At 36.3% G+C, this 22,642-nt stretch overlaps 1 protein-coding gene across 2 annotated transcripts; it reads left to right on the top strand.

The window, feature by feature from the left end:
• Positions 1-14,070: 14,070 nt before the first annotated feature.
• On the top strand, positions 14,071-22,626 carry LOC123873005 (probable methylmalonate-semialdehyde dehydrogenase [acylating], mitochondrial). Of its 2 annotated transcripts, XM_045917650.1 has the most exons (11): positions 14,071-14,442; positions 15,037-15,298; positions 15,923-16,059; positions 17,585-17,695; positions 18,149-18,255; positions 18,675-18,788; positions 19,355-19,521; positions 20,171-20,291; positions 20,561-20,710; positions 21,107-21,247; positions 21,671-22,626. In XM_045917650.1, the coding sequence occupies exons 2-11, from the start codon at positions 15,296-15,298 to the stop codon at positions 22,153-22,155; spliced, it is 1,536 nt and encodes a 511-aa protein (XP_045773606.1). In that variant the 5' UTR covers positions 14,071-14,442; positions 15,037-15,295; the 3' UTR covers positions 22,156-22,626. The 2 variants fall into 2 exon arrangements, with proteins under 2 accessions (XP_045773606.1, XP_045773605.1); XM_045917649.1 differs by lacking the exon at positions 15,037-15,298 and having other exon boundaries at positions 14,074-14,442.
• Positions 22,627-22,642: the final 16 nt, after the last annotated feature.

Raw genomic sequence — 22,642 nt, 5'->3', positions numbered from 1 at the left:
AGCGCAAACCGCATCATAGTGCTTAGATGGCATAGCGATAACTGTCTGTCGATTGGTTACCTTTCAAGACTAGGGAAAGCGCTCCGCAATAACTTTAATTTTGAATCATCATCATCATTATCAACCACTGCTGGCCATAGGTCTCGTTTACAGACATCCACACGCCACGGTCTTGCACCACCTGAATCCAGGTCCAGCAACTCCCTGCGACTCGTTTGATGTCGTTTGACCATCTTGTGGAGGTGTACGGATGCTGCGCTTTCCGATTCACATTCTAGCGCACCTAGTGACTAGGTGATAGATCTAGATCCTAGTCTCACTCCAACATCTATCAGTTTTTCGAATTATGTGCCTGCCCATTGCCACTTCAGCTCCCCAATCCGTTGAGTTACGTCGCTTAATCTAGTTCTCCTACGGAACTCCCCAATTCTGATTTGATTACGTAGCGAAACCCCAAAGTGAAAATGTCTCAAAACTTGTTTTGAATAGTCAGCCATTTAATCATATTTTATTTCAACGGCAGACACTTAGCTGTGATAGCCTAGTGGTTAGAACGTCCGGCTTCTAATCGGAAGTCGGGGGTTTGATCCCGGGCACGCACCCCTAACTTTTCAGTTAAGCACGTTTTTAATCAATTAAATATCACTTGCTTTAACGGTGAAGGAAAACATCGTGAGGAAAGCTGTATGCCTGAGAGTTCTCCATGTTCTCAAAGGTGTGTGAAGTCTGCCAATTCGCATTGCGCCAACGTGGCAAACTATGGCCTAACCCTTTTAACTCTGAGGAGAGACCCATGCACAGTAGTGGGCCGGCAATGGGTTGATCATGAGACACTTGGCAGAATGCTGACAACTTGGCAGTACCACAGAATAAAATGTGTCAAGCACTGAGCCAGTGTTATGGACTATGGCCGAAACTCTTTTCATTCCAAGACGAGACCTGCGATCGGTAGTGGACCATGATCATGATGTTGATGATAACCTGACAGGTATGAAGCATTACAAAAATCAAACATAATCTACTTCAGCATAGCACGAATGTAGGCCATGTGCGGTGAGCTTAATGTAACATTATAGTTTGGAACGTGCGTAAATGAATTCATTTTATTAGCGAGTCTGGTTCGTTATCAAGTATAACCCACATAAGCTGATATCGGATTCCGCTGCAGTCTGCTGAACATGAAACTTGCTAGTAAAAACAATCTACACTTCCATACTTATTACTGGCTGGCTCATTTCTTGCGCAACGGATAAATAAAACTTATTACTTATTACATTAGTAATATTATAAATGCGAAAGCGTATCTATCTGCCTGTATATCTGTCTGTCTGCTAGCTTTTCACGACATATCTGATTAACCGATTTAGACGGGTACAGAAATAGCTTGCATCTCGGGGGCGGACATAATATGCTACTTTTACTCCCGGAAAATCAAAGAGTGAAACACCTAAATCCACACGGGCAAAACCGCGAGCATCATCTAGTCCTCTGTAACATAAATGACAAAACAATACAAAGTACAGCTCGTACATAACGTAAACGCTCCAATAAGAAAAAACCAAAATCATAGTAAATTAAAAGTTACTTACCTTAAAAAATTACATAGACGTAGGTATTTTAATAATAAGTCTAATGTCTTAAAGTATTATCTTATTAAACTAGGTACATGTACGCGAATATTTCACTATCTTAATATCGCACTTAAACTAAAATATAATACTGTCTTTTTGGGTTATCGGTCCCGAGTGTCTTTGAACCTATATATAAGTTGTGATAACAATAATTTCTATGACAAATTAATTTGTTACTTTACCTAACCTAACCTGATTATTTTCGATCCTAATACATGTGTATTATTTTATTATTTATTGGTAAAAAAACTAAAAATATACCAACTTTATTTTATTTATTTATCTTATTTAATAGCTAGCCTTTGTCCAGAGACTCTTGGCTCTAATATGTACCTAGGACTATAAATTTGCAAATATGTAGTCTGTAATGACATGCGCAAAATTACTTCCCTGTGCACTTTGATCCTAAACTCCCAAAGCGTGAGGCCAGCGGTAATGGCTATTGTCTAGAACCTAGCCGAAGGTGCAAAGGGTATATGCCTAGATAAAACATAATATTGTTTATAGGACCTATTTAACAAAATAGTACTGTTGTTTTGGAGATTTACTGTAATATAAGATATTTTGTTTTCGTTTTTACCCGGCTACGGGAAAACCAAAAGGAAGGATTATGATTTTAGCAGTCTATGTAGTACCTACCTGCCTATGTAGGTTTGTATGTTTGTATTTATGTATGTCATACCGTGTGGGATGTCAAATGAAAGAGGAGAAAATTCTGGGTTCATAAATGTAAATGTACTAACTACAACATTAAAATATACCAAGCGACAGAAAAACAATTTTACTATAATATTTAGCGTTTATTATAACAATCGCAGTCGGGTTTTAATTTTCAACTTTTTGAATGAATGTTTTCTGACTAATAATTTAGTCCAAGGGTCCAAGCGACAGAAACACAATTTTAGTAAGTAGCTGTATATTAATTAGAGCGTTTATTAAGATGACTGTCGGGTTTTAGTTTTGTACTTTTATCTTGTTTATAGCTTCATCTAGGATTTTTTTTAAATTACAACTTTCGTAGTTTTGCTTTTCTAAAGTTGTAATTTTGATGAATCCGACCTCTTCTATTATAATGAGACTTATAACATTATATCTACTCGAATGATAATGAGTCTGTAATCAGGCGATGTGCTATTAACAATTTTCGTCTGCTATCACTTATCAGTCAACAACTTTTCATAGTATCACCTAATGATTAATACTTACTTACCTAATTATTTAGTTAATCGGAGTTTTATCATTCAAAAACAATTGACTGTTATAATAACTCTTCCTTGTGTTATAGAATTGTATGAAAAACAAGGAAATTCATATATGTTTAGTGAAACGTTTATAATAATATTATTTATATATATTATTTACCTAAATATAATTACATATGTACATCGAATCGATAGAAGTACAATTTGTAATAAATGAGATACTTCATTGGCCGTGAACCGCCATATCCACATGCGATAAATATGAAATATATTTACTATAGATACTTATTTATGGTATGATAAATCGATCAACTATAAAATGTGTGTATATCATACTATGTGTGATTATTGCAGCTGCGATCTGACTATGAGTCATAATAAATTATCGAGTGAGTTCTGGTGAATAACATCCAACTAGATACGATTAAAATTCAAACTTTTTTACACGAGAAGATTTAATTTTACCATAGTGAGATAATGAGTAAGTCTAAGAACCGAAGTCGAATTTCGTCGGTAGTGATTCATACAAATAACTCATAGTAGGTATGTATACGTGATAGATGTAGACTGTGATAGCCTAGTGGTTAGAACATCCACATCCTAATTGGAAGTCGGGGGTTCAATCCCGGGCACGCATCTCTAACTTTTCGGAGTTGATCACTTGCTTAAACGGCGAAGGAAAACATCGTAATGAAACCTGCATACATACCTGAGAGTTGTCCGAAATGTTCTCAAAGGTGTAAAGTCTGCCAATCCGCACGTGGCCAGTATTGTAGACTATGGCCAAAACCCTTCTCACTCTGAGAGGAGACCCGTACTCTGTAGTGAGCCAGCGATGCGTTGATCATGATGATGATGATGATGATGTATGTATACGTAGTATGTACGTGCGACCGACCTCAGCGAGGGATGAGTAATGTAGATAGTAAAGTCTCTACTGCAGTGTAGAGGCACATGAGTAGATATCCCTACTTACTATATCTCCCTATCCTTGCTCTGTGGTAGAGGCGTGGATGGTGTATATAATATCACTAGTGAGATTGTAATACCACGGCTTTGACGATATACCTGCGACATATACGAGAACCTCACATTACACAGCTGCTTGGCATGGCAGCCTCTATTTTCCCACCCTAGTGCGAACATGAATGTTCCTTCATATTCAAGTAAGCAGTAATATTTCTGGTGCTTCGATGGTAAATAGTTATATTATGGCATGCATCTAAAATTAACTAGCTCATTGTTATTAGCGGCTGGTGCTCTATCTGACTGCATCGTCACTTTAGCTAACAGTCAACGTAATACTATAACTTGAAAAAAAGGGATTTAAAAGTATAAATTATATTAGAATCATATTCTTATCAATCTCTCTAGGCATTACGGAGCCCATGACAAGACATAGTCCCTCACTGAGATTTGGTACCAATGGGATAGTCATCTCGGTTGGTAATCAAAGTTACCCAGTAACAAGATTGGAGATTGGCTGCTGTTATATGTATGTATTTGTTAGATTCTGCGTATAACACACAAATTACCTACCTAAACCACATGAGCAGATAACTACATATCCACTGAGATACACCTAGGTATACAGGCCCGCTCACTGCTAGAATTATATACCTATTAAAAAGTTTATCTTGTCATGTTGCTGTTTCCTTCCTTATATCATAATATCATTAGTTTTAGTCCTTGAAAGAATGTTTCTTATCTAATAAGTTCTACTCCTACCATAATAATATATCCACATTAATTTATTCTTATTTTGTCATCCACGACTTCCCGTCTAATAATCTAAATACCTTACACCATTTGTGTAATCAAGGAATAGTATACTTGTAGGTGGTGTACATGTTTAACCAAGTGTTCCTTTATTTGGTTTACCACCAAAAATATGAAATATGTACTTTAAAAACTATTCACTCATAAGGCTCTACGCACATGCTGTTTTTGAAAATAAGTAGGTAGATATCAGTCTAGGTATTTCATTTTACATTTCACATTAATCCTACCTCGCGTGTACCTAATGCTCACTATTCTCTCTGAATCTTCAAGAGCCACCCTTCGTTCGTCCGTTTCGAAAGTCAAGGATACTTATCATATCATCGGGTCTTTTCTATTTTCGTGTTTTCTAGATTATCAAAACGTGAAAGTAGAAACTAGAAACAGAATAACTGGATATTAATTACTTACCAACATGCAGCTTAAATCGCTGGGTCTAGAAACTTGAAATATTACATATACCTATGGCTTATATTAACAGTTATGTACCTATACATTTTTTCAAAATCTGTTTCTCTTTCGACTAAGCATACGTATAAACTAGGTACGGCCTAGGGCGTGGTTCGCCACGAATTCACAACCACTGTTTAGGTGCGAGCCTCTTTTTAACCCCCGACCCAAAAAGAGGGGTGTTATAAGTTTGACGTGTGTATCTGTGTATCTGTCTGTGACATCGTAGCTCCTAAACTAATGAACCAATTTTAATTTAGTTTTTTTTTGTTTGAAAGGTGGCTTGATCGAGTGTCCTTAGCTATAATCCAAGAAAATCGGTTCAGCCGTTTGAAAGTTATCAGCTCTTTTCTAGTTACTGTAACTTTCACTCTTCAGGGGTGTTATAAATTTTTAATTTACACTTGTTCGACACCTTGTTTAGGTTTTATCTTGCCGTTTTCTTAAAGTAAATAACCATGCGCTTGGCTGCAATCACACCAAATAATAGGTGATGCAGCACCTAAGGTGGAGCATCACCTATTATTACTTAGTAGGTGCCTATTTACTCTTCTTTTTAAGGCCTCAATATAGAAGTTGGTGCGGAGAGCGGAAGCCGTAAGGGCATGTCATAATATTCTAGCAGTGCATATCACAAACGAGGAAGCATGTGGTTTTGTACGAGTCCGTGGAATTTCGACGACCTATGCAGACCTTAACGATGCCTCGCGGTCCGATAGTAAAATGGCGAAGGAGGACCTAGATTAATTAGTTCCTTAGCATACTTTACCAAGTAGAATAACAGCCAAGCAACCTTACGCCGCCGGCGTTCTAAACTTTGGAGCTTAGAATTGACCCACGCTTGGTCGCCAATGAGTCTCCTGGCGCGACGATCTAATGAATCTAATTCATCAAGCTTATACTTGGCAGAGTCATCCCATACATGGCTGCAGTACTCCATGCACGACCGAACTTGAGCTTGGTAGTTGTATGGAGTTGGTACCTATAGTAATAATAACTCTGTGTACAAGGCAACAAGGATGCAAAGATGATTATAAATAAGTTGTGCGCCGTGTAAATCAACATCGCAATTTAGTTCTCGTGTCACAGTACTCGGCAATATTTGTAGCCGTTCCTCATTTACGTATAAAGCACTAATTGGCTTGCTTAAAATACTCTCTGTTCCTTATTTGCATCTCTACGGTTGTTTTGATGTACTGTTACCTACTATTTTTGGTCTTTCCTTAATAAATTATATACATCTTGTACTTTCATGGTAGGATCTTCATAAAGTATTTATCAGATGCAAAATAGTGGTTGTTGACTTTTCTTCGGCATAGATAACCAGCAACAAAGTTGCAAAATGTAAGTACACGTATTACGTAGTTATGAAAGTGAAACTCAAATAAATGACAAGTACTACACATAAGTACCTAAGTACTTCACTTAGTAGGAACTTACTTAGTTTAATTTAACTTCGTTTCCTTTTTCTGAGGATCTTATCATGATCCTTTTGAACTTTAATTTTTGCTTGATTAGGTCATACAGTCATATTCATAGTCACAAAGTCATAAGTTCTACAAATATTTCTGTTTCATAACATCTGAAATCTGAACTTTACAATTTAGGACGTAGGTATTTAGTATTTATCTACATACTTATTTATTTTATTTGCGCCTGCAAACTCTAAAAATCAAAGGCTTTTTATGCCATCATATTTTTTATTATTTAGGTAAATATGTAATTAAACATATGACGTACTAAGACTGTGTCAAGAATTAAACTTTTAACGCCCTTTAATGTTAATTTAGCTTATCCTGAACCACCTGAACGCCGCGCGCCGCCGCACCGGCCGCCATATTGTTTCCAAGTTATATTTCCATTTCCTAAGCAATAATGTACGCAGGTCCTAGCGCGGAAAAATGCGTCGGTTCACTATTATAGTCGGGGTTTATTGTCGTTACTCTATTGTGTGTTGTGTGTGCGTTCGATAAACTTTGTTTAGAGCTAAATGAGCGATACCGTGGTCGTTGACCCTGCCTGAAATAGCGTTGCGTTCAGATTGCGCGTTGATAGCCCCCGCAAATTGAGATCTCCTTGGATAAATGTGCATTATTAGTAAAAATTACCCCGGAAATATGAATACGTACTTACACACTAGTACTTATAGTAGGTATCTGCAATTAAATAAGTATAGTTTGCTTTAACGGTAAAGGAAAATGCCTGAGAGTTTTCAAAGCTGTCTGAACTCTACCAATCTGCACAAATACACATAATTAACCACCCACCCGAGCATAGGTTACTTATTAGATCCTACTTTGTAGTTAATCTTCGTCGTTTTATTGAGAAATTTAAGTCAATTGTTACAACAACTTAACCATAGCCCTAATCCGATAAAATTTTCCATTTTCTGATAATGAAATTCATTAAATGAATAGTATAGATAAAATAGAAATTAATAAAGTATAATTTCAAACCTCAAATTATGTTACTGTGACATAACCGTTTTTAAGTGATTTGATAATTACAATTGGAATTAACGTCACATGTTACGTACGCTGTAGTAGGTTCTATCTTAACTGTTGCAGTTAATTAATCTATTATTAACTATATCTAACTACTATTATATTTCAATTGCATCATCATGATTCATGATGACAGGAAACTCTGCTTTCACTCCTGTTACAATAACAAATTATAGTGATAGCATTCATTACCTACTTATTTAGATTTCTGTGGATAGCGAAGAACGGAAAACCTTACATAAGTAGGTAACAAGTTTTACTACGTACCTACCTACCTACTACTTATAATATGATGCCCGCAACTTCATCTGCGTGAATTTAGGTTTTTTAAGAATCCCGTTTGAATTATGATTTTCGTGCATATCGCATGTTGTATGTTGCCACCATACAGATTTGTCTGTTCAGCGGATTATAGCAAACTAGAGGATGCCCGCGGCGTCCGTCGCCCGCGTGGATTTCGGTTTTTTTTTAAATCCTGTAGGAACTCTTCGATTTTCCGGGATTAAAAGTAGCCTATGTTCTTCCCCGGGATGTACCCTAAGTCTTTACCAAAATTTCGTTAAAATGAGTTCAGCGGTTGGGCTGTGAAAACATAGCAGACAGACAGACAGACACACATTCGCATTTATAATATTAAGTATGGATTAAGCTTTTGGGTCCTTGTGGACTTCCGCAAAGTAACGCCTGCTTCTATACAATACGTCCATCCATATTTATATGTGTATAGTGAATATATACATAAGTGCCTACGTAGTTATTCATTTAAAACATTTTGGAATAACACAGTCACTTCACTTTATCTTTAGAGATAATCGTCTAGGTATCTAGAGTTAATAGGCACACACTATCGAAAACAATGCCCGATTAACTTTGAGTTTGAGCTGTTTTATTGACTTATAAAACGTTTCAAACCTCTTACCTTTATTGGCTGTCGGTAGTGAGATAATTACAGCTCATTAGATGAAAAATATTAAACTACTAGCTGACGCCCGCGACTTCGTCCGCGTGGATTTAGGTTTTCTGAAATCCCGTGGGAACTCTCTAATTTTCCGGGATAATAAGTAGCCTATGTGCTAATCCAGGATATTATCTATCTCCATTCTGAATTTCAGCCAAATCCGTCCAGTGGTTTTTGCGTGAAGGAGTAACAAACATACACACACATACACACAGACACACACACATACAATCTTTCGCCTTTATAATATTAGTGTGAAGTAACTACCTACATATTTAAAATTCTACATTACCTATGTAGAATTTTAAATATGTAGGTAGTTTTAAAAAACGTGCACAATTGCAAACTTTGAACCCTTGCAATATTGACGTTCCTTTTACATAATATTATTTTCAGAATATTTTATTTTGATTTTGGAAACAGAAGTAGCACTCCGGTTATAACTTTGTCATGTAATATATACTCTTCAACCTAGGTATTACCTATGATACAATATCCACTAGGTATTTTACGTCACTTCTATTACAGCACTGTAACTACTGAAAGTATTATTGCACTGCAGTCGTAATAGTCTATGTACCTACTTACATCTTGCATAATAATGTCCTATAAACTTACCTATAACTATGAGTAGATATAATTTAAACTAGGGATTTAGAATGTGTCCGAAAAATCAGACGTTCCGTAGTTTTTCACCTACCTTTTTAATTTAAACCTATCTGAATAAAAAAAATGAAAGACTCGGCTGGCTGACTTCACCTAGGCAATATTCACATAATATGAAGAGCAATACCTACTTCGGTAGTAAGCGTTGAGAAAAATAATAATTAGGTATTTAGACTAAAAGTGTCTTTCTACATAGTACCTACTCGCGTTTCTTTAGGTAGGTAGGTACCTACCTAACCTTTAATCATCACTAGTAATATTGATGACGATCCCAAAACCTGTTATAAAATAGCCTTGTCTCAATAATTTCCTGGGGTTTATTACTTATCATATCTGCAATGATGTAAGCGAATCGTGTATAGCCGGAGGGCAAACTTAGTTAGTTATAAATTGTCGATTACTGAGCTACATACTAAAATATAAACCTCCATAGTAGTCCATACCTGGCCAACGGTTTGGTGCAAAGATCCCGAAAGTTTATAGACTATGCTTGTAGATTCAAAATTCCCAATTTTTGTCTATTATTGCAATATAGGGGTCCGTAACTCCGTACCTATCATTTTCAATTTTTAGAGTAACATAACTACATATACCAAGTGGAGTATCATATAAAAGGGCTTTACCTGTACATTCTCAAACAGATTTTTATTTATTTTTATGCATAGTAATTTTTGATTTATCGAGCAAAATGTCGGAAAAAATGCTCGTGTACAGAGCCCTTGGAACGCGAGTCTGACTCGCACTTGGCCGGTTTTTTTAATATCAATAAAAATCAATTGCTATGAAAGATCATCACATAAGGAAAGGGTTGAGTGATTTGGCATATATTTTTTTATGTTCGTACTTGTTAGGAGAAGGTTTATACAATGAAAGAAAATTTTGGGAAAATAAATAAAAAGTGCTGCGCGTTTTGACTTTCGGTTCATCAGTGATCAGTCAACTGTACTATACTTTACCTACTAATAAGTACTATAAGTAGTACAAGTAGACAAGATTTGATAATATCACATTTTTATCATAAGACTATTACAGTTTATTTCACTTTTACTGCTATCGCAGGAAGGCCTCGCAAATTGCTTGATACGCTCTCTGATATCAACACAATGACAAAATGAAAGTATCCACTTGCATAATAATAAAACTGTAAAGATCTTGTCTGCGTGTAAGTAAATTAGTTGGAAAAATTCCTTCCCTTTAATAAATAATAATCATACTTTAAAATACATAGACTGCTAAAATCATAACCCTTCCTTTTGGCTTTGCCGTAGTCGGGTAAAAAAAGAATATTACTATTAACCATAACGACTCATGTTGAACTAACCCTTCGACCTCCAACTAAAAGCTAAAATTTATTTTTATTTTTTACTGCAATCTCACCTGGTGGTTTAAGTGATGATGCAGTCTAAGATAGAAGTAGGCTAACCTGGGTATGGCAGTTTTCATTAAATCCATACTCCTTACTACATGTATTTTCTAAAGTGCGTCCTACTTACTAGAAAAATATCAAAAGTATAGTATTCGACAGGTCGAGATGACAATCGGGGTATGAGGCGGGGGGATGCTCCGCACACCCGCATGTCAACCGCGCTATCCCGCACCGGGTTAGCGCGAAGGCTGTGCGGGGCATGCCCACCCAGATTGCCATCTCGACCTGTCGCTACTGATTGGGTAAATCACTTACAATAATATTTCCGATACATCGTGCAATTGAAGAATAATAATTGACGATGTAACAAAGCAGCATAATAAACAAAATATGCGTTTGTAATATTGTTATAACATCGCGTTTTTTATTGAAAATATTATTTCATGATTGCGTATTGTGTAATCGTTTTAACGTAATGCATAGGTAATACCGGTAATACCCACATATATGCAGTTAAGTAAAGGAAGACTGTCAAGAGACGATTACATACTTATTTTAATACATAGAGCTAAGTTGCACATCAGATGGTTAAAGTTACATTACATAGATACCTATGCCGTTAAGGGCAAACCCACACTGCGAAAAATCATGCGCAAACGACAATTTTCATGTCAAAATTCTGTGAAAAAAATCGCGCGATGAAATTTCGCATTGCGGGCTAACATATTACTTCTATACGTTGAACATCATTATGAGCGAAATGAGTTGCACAATTCAAGGTTTGTTTACATTGGTGGTTGGCCCATGCCCCTTAATCATGAAGATCTGAACTCTGAATATTGACTTGTGGCAACCCACTTTGCTTCAAGTACGTAACGTAACTTTAACCACCTGATATTATGCAACTGGCTCTTATTGCATATCACAGGAACAAAGCTCGTTCATACAAAAAATCCGAACAGTCAACATCAGTGTTTTGAAATAATAAATTGAGATGATTGAGACTCATTCGGCCGTTTGGGTAGGTACGAGTCGGTGCCTATACCATTAACATCCGAAAAAAGTCCGCGAGCCAAAGAACGGTTTGTAGACGTGCCTAGGCATTTCGGATATTTTCTAGGTCCAAGAAATGAATTACTTTGGGTAGTTATGAAAAGTATTTAATGCCCGCGGTTCGCCGCCGTTTATTAATTAAATGCAATAACGACATGCGACATCGGAAAACCACTCCACAGCCATTCTTCGGAGAATTGAGCTTTTTAAATTCACCATACATACAGTGCAAGTTTGTGTTTGTTCGTCATCGGCGGCGTGCTGTGCATGACCGATAGCTCGGGCAACGACCTCCTTATCACAGACCTATACACATATCATGCATAGGCATAGGTATATGTAATCTGTACTTGGTCTGTGATTTTTCAGTGTATAATTTTCCTACGTGACTGACCTGAAATTAATACTGCAGTATGTCCTGATCGTCATTGCTGTTATGAGTCATGTCACCCCATCGTTCATAGGTACGTCCAATGGAAGGTTAGGGATTTTCTTTTCGCAGAGCGAGCTTTTGGTCGGTGCCGAAGATATTAAGGTGGCGCTGATAAGCGCCCTGATCCGTCCATCCAGTAGGGCAATGGAAAGTCGGAGTCGTGAATAGCTAGAGTGACCAGTGGCAGCGACCCTGGAGAGGCGGCAGCTTTTTTATCATTCAGATACAAGTTAGTCCTTGACTGCAATCTCACCTGGTGGTAAGTAATGATGCAGTCTAAGATAGAAACGGGCTAACCTGGAATGGGTATGGCACTTTTTATTAAACCCATGCCCTTTTGGTTTCTACACGGCATCATATCGGAACGCTAAATCGCTTGGCGACACGGCTTTACGGTAGGGTGGTAACTAGCCACGGCCGAAGCCTTCCACCAAACCAGACCAGTGATTTAGAAATTCCAAACCCTGCCGGGAATCGAACCCCACTCCCACTAATAAGACCACAGTTTACTACTGCGCCAGGTAGGGCGTCGAAACTCGTCGTACAAGCTGGCGTGCCTACCCCGTTTGTCTAGCGGTTAACATGTTCGACTGCGTATCACGAGATCCCGCGTTCAATTTCCGGGTCGGGCCAAAAATTGTTAAGTAGGTATTAGTTATTCCTTTAAGAAATTCTTAGTACTAGGTGAATCATTTCAAAATAAGATAAAGTGGCAGTTGATGGAAGTAATTAGGCCGACTAATTAGGAAAGCAATTTGACAATGACACTCAAGAAAATTTCCTAATTTCCGGCGCAGATATTACGATTTCTCTCTCATTCACTTAATATGTTTTTTCGAGAGGAAAATCAATGCTACTCGTATAATATTAAAAGTAGCTACTAGCTAAGCATTAGCCATGCAACAGCGCGTTTTTTTTTTTTTAGTAGGCAGGGACGTGGCGTGATCACATTTCATACTAATATTCTTCGGAGTCTAGGTAATATTGTTTCAATACCTACAACGTCGCGTCCCGTGTCTATGAAGAGAATGTTTACTTATGTAAGTAATAATATATTTATGTGTAATTGTAATTAATCTATTGGAGTAAGCCTAAGAAGTAGGCAATACCTGCAATACTGTATGTCGTGATTCGTAACCACAGACAGCGTGTAGCCGTCCGTGCCACGTCTTCCCTGTCCACTACCTCTGTCTATGGTGCATATCTATTATGTACTTGGGTACTTTAAGAACCTAATATAGGTTAATATAGACTTAACTTTCTATAAGTGTAACATAACAGAAAAACTATTATAATTACGTAGTTATGTAATACTTCGAATAGTACGAGTACCTACCTACTTATTAGAATATTATAAGTGCATAGGGTAGTTCTAGTTACAGACTAAACTCTAGAGTATCCCGTTTGGTCCTGCCCATTGCAAAGCCAAACAGAATAAATTATATTATAATCAGTAGGTACACTGTTTGATCAAGTGTGCCTTATCAATAGAGCGCGCTGTTTCCAGTATAAACGGCCCTTTGTTGATTAACCCTGGCAATGGCAACCCTATACCGGATGTGTGCCGTTTAAAATATCCAACATCGCGATGTCACTAAACACTCTTTGAGGGCGTAATTTGTATTATAAAATCAGAGAAAATATTACGGTCTAACGAGAGTACTTAAGGAAGGTTATAAGTACGAGTGCACAGTATTAATTCATCAATCATTATCTCAAGCTCATCAGTCATTATTATTAGAAATGGAATTATTAGCGACATCTATCATCTCATTTATTAGTAACTACCAACCCGCATCGGTTGCGCACGGGTGGCTTATTACAAAGCCCTGAACCTAGAGCCGTAAGGTAGTAAAATTAAAAAAAATATTTCATGACTTTGACATTGACATTTGACAGTGACGTGACAATGACAATCATTTTGCTTTGTGTTACATTACACGACGAATTTTTTGAAACCTAAGTGATCGCTAAAATATTTTTTATATTATTATAAGGCCACTGGGCATCTAAAACATTATAATTTTCATTATGGATATAACGCAATATGTTTAAATACTTATATATTCACGTCGTTAATTTAATAATATACTGCGCGTTCGTGGATTTTATTTCAATGACGTTCCGTGCCCCGTAATTTTTGCCCCTATTTGTGAACGTCAAAAAGAAGTTCGCCGCTCTGTCAAAATTTTGAATACCTATGAATACATTTAAGTGGATTTATTTGATTTTATCAATTCAAGGTTATACTACATTTGTAATTTAATCAGTCTACTTTGCCTGCCCGTCGGCCCTCAACCCAGCTAAGCCACCTACCAGTGCCTGTGTTCATTGTGCTCATTTAGATTTTAAATAAATTCGGCGATGGCGTCGGCGATGCTGAAACTTTTTAAGTCAGAAGTAAGTTGTTTTTCGATCTCAAATTAGTCTGATTTAGCAGACTTATTTGAAACTCTAGTTTAGAAAACCGCGTGTTTATTCAGCTCTTTTCAATAATTCTCTTGTATCATTCAATTACCTATTCATATATTACTTCTGATTTCAATAAGTACAGGGAGTGTGTTTTAGTTACTTATATTTTATTTAAAAACACAATTATTTAGGTTAGGATCGAAAGCTTATCAAATCAACTTGCTGCAGGAGTGAAACATAGAAAGTAGCTCCCCTTAAATTAAGTTTTTGATTTTTTCTTGAGTGGTATCCATGATAATATTATATTGAAAGGGCCCATAATCCCCAGCCAAAAGAAAGAATGATGGAGAGTTAATATGTTAGCTGCGTAGCAACACTATTAATGTCTTTTAGTTTTACTTTTAAGATTCTGTAAAATTGGAATTTATTGTAACTATAACTCAATTTTACTAAAGAATGAAACAAAAATATTGCCTTTAGTTATAACTTATTTTTCCCTAAACACAGTGCTGTTGGGAATGTAAGACAAACATATACATCGCTCAAGCAATTTGGTATTTAAACTGCCTACATTATTCATAGCTCGCTCCAGTGTTTTGTGCGCAGTGGAATATTTGAGATGAGGTTTCATCATGACTCTATCAATAATTCACATGAAGATTTTGCGCAACACTCTTAAAAGAGATTTAAATGGGGGCAATATAAATTATTGTAAGTTACAAAAATTCCATAATCATTCTCACTGATAATATGATGAAGTTTTATGATTGAAATCCTTTTGAGTCATTGTGGATTCTTGGTTCAGAAACTGATATTTAAAGCTACATTAAAGTAGATATCTATGGTAACTATCATTTTACTGTTACATTATAGTAGTTAGTTTACATTATAATTTAAAATACATGCAAAACAAGTAGTCAAATCTGGACATGAGGCATGTGACTGTGCATTATATAAAAACAGATCTCAGCCATGCTTGTGTTAGTGTATTTAATCTTAAGTCTGTGACCTGTGCAAATGCAAAGGCAAACCGCCATGTTGCAACTTTTGATTGGACTACATGTTTTGTGTGCACTATTTAGTACTAAGATAATAACTTAAAATTAAAAATTTAAAAACACCCGACAAAAAACCTCTAATAATCTTCAAACAGCTGAACAGATTTTCTTTGATATAGCTAAGAACCCTCTCGATCAAGCCACCTTTTAAACAAAAAAAAAAACTAAATCAAAATCGGTTCATTCATTTAGGCGCTACTGTGCCACAGACAGATACACACATAAACAGATACACATGTCAAATTTATAACACCCCTCTTTGGGTCAGGGGTGAATAACATAATAAATAATAATATTGAGTTTAAAACCTAGATTTTACTCGGAACAATTATTTACTGTCCTTACATTATGTCCCTAGTGTCTAATTTTTATTTACATAATATAATATATGATTGTTATATTTTTTTCAGTCTCATTTACTTCTCCGTAAACACTATAGCAGCTCAGCGCCAACAACCAAATTATTTATTGATGGACAATTTCTAGAATCAAAAACAAATAACTGGATTGAGCTAACCAATCCTGCCACAAATGAAGTAATTGGAAGGTATAATACTCATTTCTAAATTCATAAACTCAGAATTGTCTCCTCTTTCATTTGACACCCCACTCGATACTATAGCAACATTAGAAAAAATAGAACATTTTTGGATACCCCACACTTTTTTGATGTAACATCCGTTAGGTAAATTTTTTTTCATATAAAATATAGCTTTTCACCCGAACCTTTACAACAAATCAATTGACACCTCATTCATCAAATTTGGTCCAGTAGTTTAGGCACTACGGTGGAACACACAAAAACTAGATTCAAACATACATAGACTGCTAAATTCATAATTTCCTTTTGGTTTTGCAGCAGTCCGGTAAAACTGTTTTTTAAATTCAATCAAACTTTTACAAGTAGCTACTTTTGAATTGTCAAATGCATCTATCTACCACTACTTCGGAATATGAATATTTTATGTAGGTATATATTTTATTATATGAACTATATTTTGTATCTTCATGTGGTACGTATTAATATCTTGTCACAATTAGCTAACAAACAAGTAGAAATATCTCTTATCAGACAATCAACTATTTATACAATTTTGTTATTTGCCATCTTATCCTCAAATGAGATGTGAATGTTTCTATGATCATTATTTTGTTATGGATGTAATAAAACCATCTTTAGCATTGTAATTTTATACTCTCAGAACTCTTGGTATTCTAAGCTTTATGCTTAGTTTTAGAGATTAAATATTTTTAGTTAATCAATAGTAATCCATACTAATATTATAAATGCAAAACTCTATTTGTCAATTACTTTTACGGCCCATTTGTTTAACTGATTTGACGAGATTTGGAATAGAAATTATTTATATCCTGGGGATGGACAGACTATTTTTTGTCCCAGAAAATTAAAGATTTCCCAAAAGATTTAAAAACAACTTCAATCTACACAGACTTAGTTGCAATCATCATTTAATATATTTAATTGACTTTATTGTTTAGAATTAGTACCAAAGTTATATTATGTTACCTTTAGTAATGAATGGTTACAAGTACTATTTTTGTATTGAATTATTAATGTTCCTAGTGTTAAGGTCAAGTAAACTGAATTATTTGAAATTCAAATGACCTTTGTGTGATTAAAATAATATCTTATGTCATAGTTTTCTTGTGATAGTGAAGTTACACAAACAAATTAAGTCATATTATAATAATCGCGATAAAAATACGATTATTTAGCTTCTTTTTATCAACGCATGTCAAATATAATATGGTATGAATTGTTTTTACAACTTCACCACACTGAAACAATAACAAAACAAAAGTGATAAGACAAGTTTTGCTTGTTATGTAATATTTTATTTGGGAACAAATTGCTGAAAAGTTTTCTAAAGTAGTGGGCTTCTTAGACCGATCGCATTTGGAACCATCGTAGCTGCAGTTTACAGATGATAAAAATAATATAATGTCTGTCTATTATTTTAAAACTACATTTTGTTATTATCAATAACATATTAAGTAGGTATTTATAACGCAAACATCATTCATAAAATTAATCTTAATTATTATTCCAGAGTACCAGAGACAACACAAGTGGAACTAAATTCAGCCCTAGAAGCAGCAAAGAAGGCATACAAATCATGGAGCCAAAGCACTATTATGACGCGGCAGCAGCTTATGTTCAAGTAAAATAAATTTATTTAATTTTGCTCTTGTGTAGTGTCAGTTTTGTCATGAAAAGTGCAAAACAGAACCTGCGCAGTGGGTAATTTATCGATCTATTTTATGAGTAAAGATGCGGTAATGTGGATGTATATGTGACCAATGAATGGTTTGTCACTTCTAGTTTCCTGAGCAGTATGAAATAACAGAAAAGATGTGGCAATTATTGCTTCAATCTTGATTATTGCGATTGGATGAATTTGTGACAGAAACAATGAAAGAGTGTCTGCCAGTCAGAGATTGCCATTTTACCGCATTATCATTTTACCGCAATCGAGCCTCAGCACCTATGTGAAGACACATACCATCCACAATGTTTAGACCAGAGCTCTTTTTACCTGAAGCCAATTGTATGCTATACCATGCAATTTTGATAGTTGGCACTAAACTTTGATAAAAGAAAATTTTCATTTTAGATTCGCTCGCCTGTTACGAGAAAACCAAAGCAGATTGGCAGCAAAAATAACAGAAGAACAGGGCAAAACGATAGCTGATGCTGAAGGAGATGTACTAAGAGGCATTCGTAAGTAAAAATATTACTCTGATACTTACTTACTAAACGATGCTCGCGACTGCATCCACGTGGATTTGGATTTTTAAATATCCCATAAGAACTCTTTGATTATTTTTTCACTTTGATGAGAACTCTCTGCCATACAGGTTTCCTCACTATACTTCTCTTCACCATTAAAACAAGTGATATATAATATTATCTCAAACACACATAACTCCAAAAAGTTAGAAGTGCGTGCCCATAATCGAAACCCAGATACCCAAAATAGAAGGCCTAAATCCATTAGGCCATTAGGATGTCATCACTTAATCCGCGATCACAAGGGATCGGAGACGGTCGAAGTGATACTACAGGGTATACCCCCATACCTGCACAGTCCCAAGGCAGAAGAAGAATCCAGGATAATAATTCTGCCCATTTTCTTTCAGAATTGGTAGAACATTGCTGCAGTATCACTACGTTACAACTAGGAGACTGTATCCAGAACATTGCAAAGGACATGGACACTCACAGTTACAAAGTCCCACTCGGAGTCGTAGCTGGTAAGAAGCAGATTTACTCATAAATTAACTATGAAAAAACTAAGCTTTCCATGCAGTAAATGTTCATAACTAGACTAGCTGAATGCCTTAGCTTGGTGCCAATGGAATTTCTGAAAATCTTTTCTACATGTTAATAGAAATAAAACACATTAATATACTTTAACATACTTTTATTTGAATGTTTACATAATTATTATTAATTTACAACCGAGCACAATCGACTATCCGCTATTCCGTGCGTCACTAGAGAGTGTAGCGCCCTCAAAACCATAGACTTTTGGAGAACGTCAAAGGACGCTAGGCCGCGCACAGATTATCAACAAATCCCACCTAACAATGTAAAGTCATATTATGTTGTACAGAAAACCTACACACAAAATCTCAAGTTACTAGTACCAGTGGCTTAGGCTATTGTTGATAACTCAGTCAGTTTATGCTTTTATATGTATGTTTTATAGTCCAAAGCCGAAATTCCGGTATATCGCTATGGCAATCCTCAGTAATGTAGAGAGTGCTTACTCATTAGCTTAATAAAAAGAATTACACGAACCCTGTTATATTTTTAGGTGTGGCGGCATTCAACTTCCCAGTAATGATCCCACTATGGATGTTCCCGCCGGCGCTGGTGACTGGCAATACTTACCTCATCAAACCCTCAGAGCAGGACCCCGGCGCCACGCTGATGATGATGGAACTGCTTCAGGAGGCTGGTGCTCCGCCTGGAGTTGTCAATGTTAGTTTGTCTCCGTTATGTTGTTCCCCTTGGTTCTAAATCCTGGCAACACCTGCTTCATCAAACCCTTTGATCAGGACCTCAAGTGCTACGATGATGAAACTGCTCCAGGAGGCCACTGCTCCGCTTGAAGTTGTAAATGCATACCTACCTCGTGAAGCCGTCGGAGCAGGACTTTGGCGCGATGCTTCTGCTGATGAAACTGTTCCAGAAGAAATCTTAAAAGTTCCTTGCAGGTACAGAAGGTTCACTCTGCAAAGGTGTTTATAGTACATTTTGATACAAGGGAGTAGGTTATTACAAACCAGCTGTCAAGAGTTAGAACAGACTCAGAACTCCAATGTTTACGAGTGAATGTGACATAAAATAATTTTGGTAAAGGGCCAAAATGACCACCACCTGGATATTCCAAAATTATCTTATACATCTTTGCACAGATAGTTCGATTTTTCTGATCTATATTGAATATGGTTCCCAAATGGTTTCCATTCTTGGACATTTGAGTCGTAGAGTATAGCTGTATAGTTCCTAGGTGCATTATTTTTTTTCTCGGGAAATGGGATGCTGTTGAACTGCACAAAAAGCCCCTAAGAGGTAAATTCACACAGTTGTGTCAAACGCTGGTCTAACTTTCTTTCATGTTTTCAAGGTTGTTCACGGAACACATGACACAGTCAACTTCATTTGCGACAACCCTGACATTAAAGCGGTCTCTTTCGTCGGCGGAGACGCGGCCGGGAAACATATCTACACCAGGGCTTCCGCTGCAGGTATATGAAATGTATAAAAAAAAAGGTACCCATAATATTATACATGCGAAAGTGTTTGTTTGTCGCAACAGAACAACGGATTGGTGAGATTTTTCGCATTGTTATAGTTAAAGACCTGGAAAGTTACATAGGCTACTTTTAATTCCGGAAGATTAAAGAGTTCCTCGAGATTTTTAACCTAAATCCACGCAGACGATGTCGCGGGCATCGGCTAGTCTTTAATAACTAATGTCTATGAAAAAATCAATTCGAATGTTATTTTTATTTAGGCAAGCGTGTACAAAGCAACATGGGCGCTAAAAACCACGGCGTGATAATGCCAGATGCAAACAAGGAACACACACTGAACCAGCTAGCAGGTGCGGCCTTCGGAGCGGCCGGGCAGAGGTGCATGGCGCTCAGTACTGCTGTATTTGTGGGTGAGATTCTGCATGAATACAAAAGAACATTGGCGAAAACCCCAGGGTGTGATAATGCCAGATGCAAAAAAAAAACTATTAATTCAGCTAGAGACTAAAAGAAAATGTCTCACTAGCACTAAACAATATTAAACACAATTAAAAATACTGTATAAGTGAAATCGAAAGAACTACACTCTTTCGATTCCTTTCTTATACACCAATAGCTTATTATACAGAGACATATACACACCTCATAAACTAAATTTACAGCTCAGAGGATGCTATTTCCACTGGTAACATTGTGAAAAGGATGGCATTACTTTTGGCAATTACATTATACAATTTGTTGACAGTTATTTTAGACACTAGTGTGTACAACTAAATTAGCACCAAAATCATCTCAACACTTTTCAGGAGAGGCTAAAGATTGGATCCCGGACTTAGTACAGCGTGCTCAAGCTCTGAAAGTTAACGCGGGTCATGTTCCCGGAACTGATGTTGGCCCAGTCATCTCTGTTAGAGCCAAGGAGAGGATTCTTAGGCTGGTTGAATCAGGTAAGAATCTTTGAAAATAATACGCGTCTCGAAAGTTTAAAGTAGTTTGGGTAGTCGATCTTATTATATTAAATATATCAATATCGATTTCGATATATCGAATAAATGATATCGATATATCGGTGACTTTTGAAGAATATAGATGATTTTAAAATAATTGTGTACCAACTTTACCTTGACTAGCACATTAAATAAATACTCAAAAGTTAAATATGGGTAATGGGTGCGGTACTTTTTTTAGGTCAGTGGTGACAACGGTATTGGTATTGGAAAAAATATATCGTTTTTGATAGGTTTTCGATGCTTATCGATATATCAATACATCGCAAAAAATATCGATATATTGAAAACAAAATATGAATATTTTTCAACAAGCCTGACGAAAATGACATTGATTATCTAATAATAACGTTTATTTAACAGGTATCAAAGATGGCGCCAAAATTGTTCTCGACGGCCGAAACGTTAAAGTCCAAGGTTTCGAGAAGGGCAACTTCGTTGGCCCAACAATACTCACTGATGTCAAACCAAACATGGAATGCTACAAAGAAGAAATCTTCGGCCCGGTCCTAGTTTGCTTATTTGTAGACACCTTGGACGATGCCATACAACTAATCAACTCAAATCCTTACGGCAACGGTACTGCTGTGTTCACAACCAATGGAGCAACTGCTAGGAAATTCGCATCAGAAATCGATGTAGGCCAAGTTGGGATTAATGTTCCTATCCCTGTCCCACTATCTATGTTCTCTTTCACGGGTACCCGAGGCAGCTTTTTGGGTACAAATCATTTCTGCGGAAAACAGGGAATCGACTTCTATACCGAATTGAAGACTGTCGTATCTTTTTGGAGGCAGAGCGACGTATCTCACACTAAAGCTGCTGTGGCTATGCCCACTCAACAGTAAATAATTGGACATGGGAAACAATGCATACAATATATGATTATTTATTATTTCCAGTGCCATAATATGTAAGTGAAAGTGTAAAAGCGCATTTATTTATTTTTCTAAAAATATTAAGAGATGTACACCGTTTTATAGTGCTGTCTTTGGTCTCTATATTTCTGATGAACCTACTACAGAGATACTGTGACCTGAAAATCACTTGTCAACCAAGGTGTAAACAGTTAGTTGCAGGTGCACCGATACAGAGCCCGTTTTGAGTCAGTCTATAGACAAAGCGCTATTAAACGGTGCGCACCCCGTAAAGATAGAGATATGTACTATTTTGTTGTGGCCATGTGGCACATTGATAATAACATCGATAGACACTGTATTTTTCTAATTGCAATGACGTCTTCCTTAAATTGTGATTGTAAAAATCTTGTTTATATTTTATTACAATATTTTTGTTTTACAATAAATGTTTTTATTAGATTTTGTGTTTTGTTTA

This window comes from Maniola jurtina, chromosome 16 (assembly GCF_905333055.1).
Source record: "Maniola jurtina chromosome 16, ilManJurt1.1, whole genome shotgun sequence".
In the NCBI taxonomy this organism is placed as follows: Eukaryota; Metazoa; Arthropoda; class Insecta; order Lepidoptera; family Nymphalidae; genus Maniola; species Maniola jurtina.
This window is presented reverse-complemented; position numbering and strand designations above follow the sequence as displayed.